The sequence below is a fragment of the Anthonomus grandis genome, chromosome 17, assembly GCF_022605725.1.
Source record: "Anthonomus grandis grandis chromosome 17, icAntGran1.3, whole genome shotgun sequence".
Taxonomy (NCBI): Eukaryota; Metazoa; Arthropoda; class Insecta; order Coleoptera; family Curculionidae; genus Anthonomus; species Anthonomus grandis.
Window position 1 is genome coordinate 2802287 of NC_065562.1, and position 12672 is coordinate 2814958.

Here is a 12672-nt window from a genome sequence, read left to right on the forward strand (position 1 = left end):
GTGAACTTTTTTTTCGGGTAGACAATCAATAAAAATCGTTAATTAGAAAAAAAGAGAAAAATTCAAAAAAAAACTCAAAGAGAAAAATTATGTAGTAATATAAAAAAAATATTTATTACTAGCATAAAGAGTAGATAGATAAAAATAAATACTACTTTCAAAAGAACACATAGGTATAACCATAACTTATAAATCCATAATATTCATTATGTTAAAATTAATTAAAGACAAATAAAAACACAACTAAAATACAATTGCCAATATCGAACAGTCGTTCATAAATAATCATTAAAATATCCACTAAAAAAACCTTTTCTTATACACCCAAAAATAAAAATACTAATTATTAAATTACTATAGCACGCGCCCGCACCAAATTCCAAATGCAGAGTAATCAAAACAAAACAAAACTGAAGATGTATTGCGGCCGACCAGATCAAACAATAACCCTCAACAGCATCATAAAATAGCTGGTCGACTTCGATAGACAAAAGCTCGAATGTCTTTCCCGCGAGTTAAATTTCGCAGAAGTAAGCAGTAAGGCTGAATACTGAATGCGGCCGGACCTCTGTCACCTGCTTGATGCGTATTTGGTTCGATTAGATGCTCCAAATTTTGGAAGACAAATATCAATGTGTCTTCGTGGGACTCGTATACATTAATGGGGTCAGCCCTGCATTTTTATTTTAATTGGTGCGTCAGGCCTTCGGAATAATCATGTTTAGATACTATATAATAATAGTAAGGAGAGCGACTACGTTCTGTGTTAATTTTTTTCAAATTTTAATTTAACAATTACATGAAATAAATACGTGATAAATTAATGACAAATAACTGGATAATTTTGGGTAGACAGTGTCTACCTTGTCTACTCGTACGCTTCGCCACTGCAGCAGGGTGTATTAAAAGAGTTCTTTGAGTAATTTATTGGTTACAAAAGCTAAGATCCAGCTCCGATCACCTTTTACAAGATTAACCTACTTAGATACCGGTAAAGGCATTGGTTTTGTTTACACACTCATAGTTGCAAAGAAACAGCCAGATCAACAAAAACCGAAAAAACAATAGTCCGCTGCAAGCGTACCATTGTCATGTTTTGACAGGGGTCTAAAATAGTACGCGAGCTTAATTAAAGACTACATATTGTGGTTAGGCAACAAGATTCGCAAATATATTTACAACTTCTAACAATACGCTGAAGTCTTTTTTTATTTTGCACCAATCCTGTTTCTTCAAATTTGAGAATTAGTTGCCTCGCGTAAGTATGACTTAGATTTTTTCCAGAATTTCTTTCATTAAATAATGCAGCAATCCATAAGTCATACCGATTTTGAGATCCATAAATATAAATTATATAAATTCTTTTAGTCATATGTGTGAAGTATTTGGGTGAGTTGGTGAAAAGTTACACAATGTAAAATATGTTTTGAAAACTAGCTTAGTTAGTTTCAATGTAAAATTCTTTCTTTTCGTCGAGTGCCACTCGGTTTTGGGTCAATTTAGGAGGCCCAATTTAGGAGGCTCAATTTAGGAGGTTTTGGAGTTTTGCTCATTGTTATCCACTGATAAACATTTGAACACGAACGCCAAAGGCGTGCAACTGGGACTTACTTTATATGAGACTTAATATTATATGTTGTTAAATGATAATACCTGTACCCACCTTTAAGTACAGCCCATTACTACTGTTTACTAGGTGCAGCCCATTACTATGTCAATCAGCTGTTTGCGCTCTGTCAAATATTATTAGTTTATACAAGTGTTACTTGGCGCTAGTTGTTTTGTATGTTTTTTCATAATTTTGTAATAAAGATTTTCATTCTTTTTCGTTAGTAAAAGAACGTGTTTTATTTTCACAAATTTTACTCAATAATCAATATATGTTACCTTATAATTTATGTAAATGCTTTTATATTTTTTAAAAAATAGTAAAAATGTAATATAATACGTATATGCACAAGGTATCCCAAATTCTTGGGTCAACATCGGGGACAGGGTAACTTTTAGAGATACAGAGTTGGTTAAATTAGTAAAAAGTTGCAGCATGCATAACAAAATGCCTGCCCCATGTTGGCCGACGAATTTACCATACCCTGTACATCGTATAATATATACATAGATATAAAAGTGTCCCAAAAAAAGTTTATAGATATCTTAGATCTATATTATAAAAATATTTTTAGGTATACAGGGAGCCTTGCAATGGAATCAAGAATAAAAGTTACTTTTGTTTATATCAATAGAATAATATATTTTTTTCACAAATTTATTGAACATAATATGTAGAGCAAAACGGTTGAAAATTACACTTTTGGATCTGGAACTTTTTGCACAGAGTGTATAACAATTAAATTATAACAGATTGTAGTCTTCATCATCTGACGAACTGTCATCACCTCTTGACATAATAATTAAAGCGTCGACTGTCTGCTCGATCAGATTGTCAAGATCCCACATTGCTTTTCACCAATTCTTCCGTAATGGCTTAATCAAACGGTAGCTTAACAGCTTTCATTTTAAAAGTCGTGTTTTGTCTTGCTACAAATTCTTTTACCTGCGCCCATATCATTTCTATAGGATTTAGTTCGCAATGATATGGCGGTAAGCGTAGTACAGCCATATTATATTTTTCGGCTATATGTACCACGGCGTATTTCATGCAACGAGTTTTGTGTAAGTTTGCTATGGCCAGCAGTTCTTATTTTATCAAATTTGCTTCAAACGCAGTACCTTTGCAGTCAGCCAATCGATGATTTCTTGCTTTCTCCAACATGAAGTTGGCGTTTTCTCTATTCGCCGTGAATGATAGCTTGCGTTATCCATAACCACCACAGAATTAGCCGGAAGAAATTTTATCATTTCACCAAAATAGTCTTCGAAAACGTGTGAGTTCATGTCTTCGTGGTAATCTCCTGTGCGAGTCGACTCAAAGGTTAGCAGACCTTCTTTTAAAAATCCCTCTTCGCTTCCAATATGTGTAATTATTAGTATTTTTCCTTTTCCCGAAGGCACTTTAATACCCGTGGACAAGCCTTCTATGAAAGCTTGGAGAGCACTGGTTATATTTTTGTCTTGCCACATTTTTAGGACTATATAACTTTTAATAACCTTATAACCTTTAACCGTTAATCCACGTCTCACCAAGATAAAAAAAACTTTCTTTTGTTCCCTGCGGTACTGCTTAATACTTCTGAAGTATTTTCGTCTCCAGGAAACAATTGCGTCGCTCTCCAGTAAAAGTGCTTTGCGGTTATGCTTTTCCTCGGTAAAATCCATATTCTTTAAAGTTTTCCATAAAAGTTTTCTACTTATCAACGGAATACTGTCATTTCGGCCAAGCTCCATCAACATTTTGTCGAGGGTGGGTATTACCTTTTTAAAATAAAAAGAGTGAACTTTTGTTCGAATTATACATTTAGTATTTTCATCAAGGACTTTTGTTGGTCGTCCTGGCATTTGCTTGGAAGATTCCAATTGACCTGCTACTTTTCTTTCCCGCAACAATTTGAAAATGGTGACGACGTCGCTTATAACGAAATGTCGCATATAACGACCAAACGCCCGTATCTTGGTTGGATTTCTATATTTTCAATAGTAAAAAAATCCGGCTATAGCGTCGTCGGTTATAGTGACGAAGTCGCTTTTAACGACTTCATTTCGCTGAATTTGGATTTTTTAGACCGGTTAATGCGACAACCGACGAGCAACGACTCGCCGCGGTGAAATACAGGAGTTGTTTTCGGGGAATACCCTATTTCTCAACATCTGCATGATAGACGTAAACGTATTGTGCGTAGTTTATTGCAGTCCAGCGTGGATTAACAGTTCCTACAAAGGGTTGGTGTTGCTTTTTATTGTTGTTTTACCTTCGTATGTGCTTTGATTGCGTTTTTGTGATTACAAACATTGTACAATGGCTTCGGTGTCAAAGAAAAGAAAAGTTATTTCAATTGAAAAAAAAGGCCTTATTATCGCAAGACTTGAATCTGGTGAAAGTAATGCTACTGTAGCTACTGAATTTGATTTATCTCACTCGAGTGTATCCACAATTTTAAAGAACAAGGATAAAATTAAAAAAGCGTTCAACGAAAATTTATTAGACAAGAAAAAACTCAAGTTATCTCAACACCCAGATACCGATCAAGCCTTACTCAAGTGGTTCAAAAGTCAGCGAAGTCGTGGAACTCCCATAAGCAGTCCAATATTACAGGCAAAAGAAAATGATTTTGGAAGAATTATGGGTAAAGTGGACTTTAAATGTTCTGAAAGTTGGATTAAGCGTTTTCGTCAGACATAAAATGGTGTTTGGGAAAATAAGTGGCGAAGCTGCCAGTGTGCCTCAAGGAGTACGTGAAAACTGGTTAACAACTGTCTGGCCTGAAATACGAAAAGGATATAAGGATGACGAAATATATAATGCCGACGAGACAGGACTTTTTTATAAACTGACCCCAGATAAGACATTAAAATTCAAGGGTGAAACTTGTACCGGTGGAAAATTATCAAAGGAACGAATTACAGTCTTAGTTGCTACCAATATGACAACCTAAACTTATTGTGATCGGCAAGTCGAGAAATCCACGATGTTTCAATCATATCAAGACATTACCTGTCGTGTACAAGTCCAACAAAAAGGCCTGGATGACTTCTGATTTATTTGTCAGTATTCTTCGTGAATGGGATGCAAAGTTGGTGAAGACCAAGAAAAAAATTTTACTTTTAGTAGACAACTATCCCGCTTATCCGAAAGTTGATAATTTAAAAAACATAAAACTCGAGTTTTTGCCAGCAAACACTACCTCTGTTCTGCAGCCCATCGACCAAGGGATTATTCGATCATTAAAAGTGCATTTTAAAAAGTTTCACTTAATGAAAATCATAGAAAATGCTGAACAAGGCAAAGAGTGTTATATTAACCTTTTAGATGCAGTATCAATGATCGCTAAAGCATGGGATACAGTTTCATCAAAAACAATTGCCAACTGTTTTAGACATGGAGGCTTCGTAGAAAGTGAGGATGTTAGAAATGATAGCTTTGATGAAGAAGATGACATTCCACTGGCTAAATTAATTAATGTTAATTTTGAAGAGGAAGATGAGGTTCCGCTGGCTGTAATAAAAAAGTCTGCTGCATTGTCAGATGATCAATGGACCGAGTTCTTACATGCAGAAAATAGTTTGGAAGTATGCGACAATCTAAGTGAAGAACAAATTGTAGAAGACATCTTATCCTTCTCTCAGAACAAAGAGGAAAGCGAAGATGAGGGTTCAGAAGGGGAAGAATTTCAACCTCCATCTGCAGCAGAAGCTCTTCAAGTCACTAATACTATTAAAAAGTTTGTTTTGTATAACTATTCATCGGACGAAATATTGGTAAACCATGTTAATAATTTAGAGAAAAAAATTTAATTCATCTATTATGATACTCGAACAAAGAAGCAGAGTAAAATCACAGATTATTTCAAGTCTTAAAACTGGAGAAGGTGTAGGTACTACATACATACATACAGTGTGGTGACTTTAACTGGAATAAATTCAGTTAAAACTAATCAAGTTTATCTCGCAAAATTCCTGAGACCCGTCGATTTTTGTTTATTTTTTTTTCACATTTCAAGATAGTTTTTGTATTTTTTCACCTACAGGGGGGGGTCCAAATTAACCCCAACTTTTTTTTTTCAAATGGAAAGCCACTTTTTTTAAACTCTCATTGAAAAGAGCCCTTTTTCTTGATTAAATTGCCCTATTTACTTTTGTGATTATCTAAAGGAGAAATACGAAAAAAACGAAAAAAAAAAACATTAAATTAGTAAAAGTTGCGTTTAATGTATAAGATGCTCAAAATGAGCACCATTTACTTGTTGGCAAAGCCCAAGACGATAATAAAATTCGTTTCTGACATTTTCTAACACTTCTGGAGATATTTGTCGGATTTCTTGCCTAATACGTTCTTTGAGTTCGTCTAGGTTTCCTGGTTTGCTCATATAAATTTGACTTTTCAAATGTCCCCACAGAAAAAAATCAAGTGGGGTGAGATCGGGAGAAAGTACCGGCCACTCGATTTCACCCCTTCTACCAATCCATCTGTTTGGAAAATTGTCATCTAAATACTGGCGTACATTACGGGCATAATGTGGGGGAGCACATCTTGTTGCATCCAGATTCTTTCATCATACAAATCTAGATCGAACTGACTCGGATATAAGGCACGTAAGACTGGAACTAGTTCATGTTCAAGAAATTCTAGATATCTTTCCCCAGTTAAAGTATCATTGAAGAATATGGGCCCTATAACTTGCCAGCCAATTATGCCAGCCCAAACATTAGTTTTCTGGGGATATTGTGTATTAGTTTCCCTTACCCAGTGTGGGTTCTCGTCAGACCAGTAGCGACAGTTCTGCTTATTAACATGGCCATTTAGGGTGAATGTAACCTCATCAGAAAAAAGGATCCACTCCGAAGATATGCGATCTTCGTCAATGGCGTTTATCATTAATTCACAGAACTGAACTCTGCGATCTGGATCGTCTTCCAATAACTCTTGAACGGGTTGCATTTTATAAGGTCGTTTGTTTGCACTTTTTAAAATTTTTAGCACAGATTTATGATGAATAGAGTTTTCGCGAGCTACTCTTCTGGCTGCAGTTACCGGATTTTCTTCCATCGCTAACAATACATTTAATTGGGTGTTCATCGATTTTAGACGACCTTTGTCTTGAAACATCCCTTACGTGCCCAACTTCTCGAAATCTGCTTTCGATTATACTAACCGTACCTTGGTTAATAGGTGGCAAATCTGGATATTTCTGCCTGAATAATTGGACAACCTCTAGCTGAGTACGACTTCTGTCCCCATAACCAATCATCATTAAGATTTCAATCTTGTGGGATTCGGATAAATAAGGCATTTCTTCAATATAAGTTAACTTATTTAACAACTGGTTGAAATTCACTTTAACAGTGACACTACAACAATGTCAGGAAATGTCTCGATACCAATAAAATAAACAAACACGCCAAATATTTACCAACACAAAATATTTCGAGACTTTTAATAATTTATTGGTTTTTATTCTTTTTTCGTATTTCTCCTTTAGATAATCACAAAAGTAAATAGGGCAATTTAATCAGGAAAAAGGGCTCTTTTCAATGAGAGTTTAAAAAAGTGGCTTTCCATTTGAAAAAAAAAATTGGGTTAATTTGGACTCCCCCTGTAGGTGAAAAAATACAAAACTATCTTGAAATGTGAAAAAAAATAAACAAAAATCGACGGGTCTCAGGAATTTTGCGAGATAAAATTTGATTAGTTTTAACTGAATTTATTCCAGTTAAAGTCACCACACTGTATGTATCTGTTAAATGTTGTGAATTTGTAAATTAGTGGTTAATAAATTGTTTTAAACAAATTGTATAGCGAATTTTAATTCTTCTGGCCATCGTAAAATCTATCTTTTATTAATTTGCTAGAAAAAAAAACAGGTCGTATATAGCGACGTAATTTTCGTGGTCCCTTCACCGTCCCTGTAAGCGACTTTCACTCTAATAACTTTTTCACTCAGTGATAGTGGAGAATTATTAGAACATCTTTTCGTTGGAATGAATACCTCCATTTTTTAAAATATTGTTATAATATTAATTTTGATTACACTACAGCGTAGCAGTGAATACTAACGTTTAAAATATGATTTTTAATTTTGCATGCTACAAAGCGTTAAGAGGTACCTATACAATAGGATTAAAAGTATTACATTAGTATTTAATCTCTTTCAAAATAAAGGCATTTAATCCATAAAAATTAAATTAATAAATATTATAAGTACCTACGCCTATGAACGACCACGAAATTTAACCAAACAGAACGGAATTCCCCAGTTTATGACTCTATACATTTCTGAAATAGAGTATAGCCCAAAATTGAAAGAATGTTGAGCATCTAATTTAACAAAATAGCACTTTATAAAACAGAGTTTATTTTATTTAACTTATACATTCCTTTTACCATGTATAAAATTTAGGAAAAATTCTTATGCAGGTCAATAGTACCAAAAGACCTTTCATTTAAGGTATCACAAAAGGGATGGTGCCGTTTAAAATTTTGGCGTTGCGGTGCATCGGGTCCAGGAGCAAAAACGACTGAAAGACAGTTTGATTTTTTGTGTTAAAAAATAGTAGGGTCCTAGTGTTGGAGAGGAACTGGGTATGGACCATAAAACTGTATCCAGTTTTTTAAACCCATATTAGTGCTTAAAAAATGCGCAAATTTTGCCCCAATTTAAACTTTTTTGTATCTTGCCCGGAATGTTAATCGACGCCCAATATTTTATTTATTTAAACGGCAGCGACAATTAAAATTTTAAAAAAAGTAACAGGAAAGTACAGATGAGAAAGATAATTAAAATTTAAAAACCTTTTTCTTAAAACTTTAAAATGTAGCAATTTCTTATTTTCTATACCAACAATAAGATAATATAAACAAAATGCGAGAAAAACTCACCCATTCCAACAGGAATTATACCATTCATAGCTGCCGGGTTAATGGCGTGATTCATCGTTGCCTGATTTAAGGCTGCTTGATTGAGTGACGCCGGACTTAACGCGCTGGGAGGCGGCATTCCGAAAGCAGCGTATACCGTGCTGCTCATTATGTATGTGGGTGCAGCCACAGCGGCGGGGTTAATTGCCATAGAGGGGTATGGTTCTGCCGGAGGCGGTGGCGGCGGATACATACGCGGGTCTATAGTGTCCGGTGGTGGAGGTGGCGGAGGATTTTCTGGAGGTCTGAAAAAAAAATTAATAAACTCCAGTTCAGAGATCTATTAGAATGTTTGATGTAACTAGTCCGTGCGCCTATGTCATGTTTATTGTCGCATGATATACATGTTTAAATGGCAAAATTTTATATTGTTTATCTATGAAATCAACTTAAATATACGTAAAACCCCATGTTTTATACTATTTTTTATTATTCTTTCGAAAATGTCAATTTTTAGAAAGAAACTAATATCACAAAATCACACACCCTCCGCAGCACGACTGTGCAAAGTACTGTCCAAGAAACCTGGAACTAAAGTGGGGTCGCTGCCACTTCCAGATGACGGCTCTATTACCAATGAGCGGGAGTCACTGGAGGTCATGCTGCGCACTCACTTCCCAGACTCCAACTCATCTCGCGATCCTCCTAGCTGTTCTCGGGCTCCGATTCGCTTAGAGTTCGAGACTGCAAGAAGAATAATTCACCCCCCTTCAAATCTCCGGGCATGGATGGATTTTATCCATGCCTTTTGCAAATCGGGTTAGAAGTACTAACCCCACACATAGTAAGACTATTCAGGACGTCCCTTGCTCAGGGCTACGACCCAAAGTTATGGCGTCAAGTGAAAGTCGTCTTCATTCCGAAACCCAGAAAAAGCGATTTTACAGATCCTAAATCGTACCGACCTATCAGCCTTACCAGCTGAAGGTGATGGAGAGGCTGATTGATCGGTACCTTAAGGAAAGCATCCTGGTCAAAAAACTACTGCATGTGCACCAATACGCCTATCAGGCGGGCAAATCCACGGACCTGGCCCTACACCACCTTGTGAGGAAGGTGGAGGGTGCTCTGGCTAGTGGCAGGCAAAACCCGGATTTCCGAGCTCTAGGTGACGCCCATATAAATATAGTCGCTAACGCTCCTATATAAATAAACATGAAAGACACAGGAATTTGCGATTGTGATAATCAGTCAATTGATGATCTGAATCATAGATTTTTTGCTTGTAAAAACAATTCTCAAGCCATTCAATTTTTAAACATGGAACTTGAAAAACTAGACTTGCAATAATGACTAGTAAAATTATAATAGTAAACTATGCTAGTTTAGGATAAGATAGATAAAGTTAGACATAGGATGTGAAATATAAGCTAGTTAAAAACAGGGAGTGTGAATGTTCTGCCTAGCGTTATTTTCCTACTTATCCGAGTCACCCTGTATTGTCTTAAATTAAAACAATGCCTTGCTTGGGCTCCAAGGCGAGAAGCGAGTGACCCTGTCTAAAATTTTCAATAGATGTCCTATTCTTTCCTATCAGGTAGTAGATATATAAAAATAAATAAAGTAAATGAGCATTTAAGACAGATATTAAAATAATTGATATAAGCAGATATCTATATTATAGAGAGTTACTCCGCTTGGAACTTGTGGCTAAATGTGCTCGACAAAACGTCAACACACCTCCAAACACCTACCGGAACAGATGTAGTAAAGAAAATGAATATTAAAAGAGTGTTCGAAAGGTAGCCTAACCTGATCATCAAGTTCTAAAACTTAACCTAAAAAATTTAGTTCGGTTAGACCGCATCGAGGGCCAACTTCTGTCATAATTATTGTGATTAGATTATCGATTTTCTTTCGTCCCTTCCCACCACCCACCTTCGCATCATCGATCGTCGCCATTGCTTATTCATTTTTAGTTTGGCGTCCATTGGGTGTGTTCTTTTCTCAACAAAAAATAGTTAAAAGCTTGCTTAAAGTCATTAAAGTGTAATTTCATCATATAGAAGCTTTTTTGTTTTATTGTGTGGTTTCAGAACCCTAGGATGGGGTAAGTGCAATTTTTTTAATCAAATAGTTTTCACCATGTTGTAGGTCACCTAAAATTGTTGTTTACTATTTTAAAACCGCCCTAATAATGTTATCACCAGGAAAATTAATTTTTAAATGCAAGGACCTACTTGTTCTAATACATACTATTGGCCTTTTGAGGATTCATACAAAAATAAAATTTTCTTTAAATTTCCTGAAAGTGACATTATTAGGAGGTCCGAATGGTTTAAAATACTTGGTTTAACCTCAACAAGGTGTTATTTATGTCAAGACCATTTTGATAATATTTCATTTACTAGTACTATACATACTCGTTTAAGAAAGTGTGCTCTCCCAATTGCTGGCCCAAGTATTATTCAAAATGTCCCAGTACTGGCACAAGTACCTTGGGAAGATAATTGACTTTATTACCTGCTGTCATAATCCAGCAACCTCAATATAATGTTCAGAATGAACATAATTATGCTAGGCCAATGGTCATTCACCCTAATTCGAAAAGAAAGGTTGTGGGAAGCATAGGGATTTTGATGGAGAAAATGGCACAAAAAAACAGAGATTTAGTATGTTGAGTCAAATTTCTGAAACAAGGTTTAAAAACAAAAAACAAAACCCAAAGCAATAGAATCTGCAAATTAAAAAGCAAACTGTTTTCGAGCAAACAAAAATTCAAAGCGGCATATCAGTTGTCAAAAACCCAAATTTTTAAAGAACTAGAGCAAAATATGGATCCTTCAGTAGCCTCTTTTTTTTAAAATTGCTTTACAAATTTAAAAACAAAAAGACCAACATGGACAACCAAAGATAAGGTATATGCCCTAGCACTCTACAAAAGAGGTCCAAATTCATACAGGTTTTTAAAAAGCAGTCTAGCTTTACCAAGTAAATCCACCCTACAAAAACTTTTAAACTTTTTTTACTAGGTGTGACGAAAGGTATCATCAGTGCTTTGCTGCTAGGAAGTACCAAAAGCACAATAAGTGAAACAGCTTCCATTCTACCAGATCACTACTCAAGGAGGTACCTCACCTCGATAAGATGGGAGTAAGATCCAGGGATTCTTGAATATTTAAGAAAAAGGACCGATGACTAGAATTTAGGGTATACATCAGTGTCAACTATTTTTTAATATCATACTCTCCATAAAGAATATTTTAATTACAGGGTTAGTTTTTATATATTACCACTCCCCTAACATTTTTGGGTACCCTCTGTACAAAAAAGTAGATAGTAAACGTAAAACTTTTAGGGCATATTTTTGAGAAATATAGTTCTTATGTCTATAAATAATTAATTAATAAATTTGATAAATTGTAATTTTTGTATCATAACTTCAAAATGTAGAAAAAGCAAAATACATACCATGGACAGTGTTGTGTTAAAGCAGCACAAAAACAAATTGTATCAGGATCCCTTTTAAGACAATAAATTATAAACTTACTTTACAATTGACTTTAATTCTACCCCTACCCTTGTTAATTTGTTGATAACAGTGAAATTAACATTGTTAGTATCGAGCATTTAATTCTCAAAATAGGACTTAATATATTATACTTAAATCTCTAAAATATTGTCTTACATAATTGACCCATTAAATCTTTTTTTGATAGTGTATTGGGCTGTAAAAATCTCTTTCACATTCTCTAAAAATCAATGAAAAAGTGCATTATTAACAATTTATTTTTTTGAATGGCCTAAATGCATTAACTTAACAGCTTAAAAGCAAATTTGATGAATTTAATGTCAAAAACACTAACGAATTCAATTAAAAAATGTAAAAAATAAACTTAAATTACATACATTATCACTCTTAGCCTCTTCAAAAATTAAATTAATACACTTGCACTATTTCATAATTTTTTAGAGTTTGTGATCGAGATTCACAGCTTACGCTGTTGAATTGATTTAATGGGTCAATAATTTTAAATTTCGCGCCATTCTAAAATTTTGAATAGCCCACCTTTCATTTCTATGACGGATCGGTATTACAGTACACTATTTTACCGACTGTGACAAATGTCAATTATTTTAGTTCGGTTAGGCCGCATCCGTGATGCTGCAATCGAGTTTAAGGTAAAGATGGTGCCTACTTG

At 34.8% G+C, this 12672-nt stretch overlaps 1 protein-coding gene across 3 annotated transcripts in view; it reads right to left on the bottom strand.

The window, feature by feature from the left end:
- Positions 1-12672, bottom strand: part of LOC126746097 (uncharacterized) — a 166236-nt gene that overhangs the window by 118465 nt on the left and 35099 nt on the right. For all 3 annotated transcript variants that reach the window (XM_050454207.1, XM_050454208.1, XM_050454206.1), the window contains exon 5: positions 8492-8775. In XM_050454207.1, coding sequence (XP_050310164.1) covers positions 8492-8775 — 284 coding nt within the window. The remainder of the gene's footprint in view (positions 1-8491; positions 8776-12672) is intronic.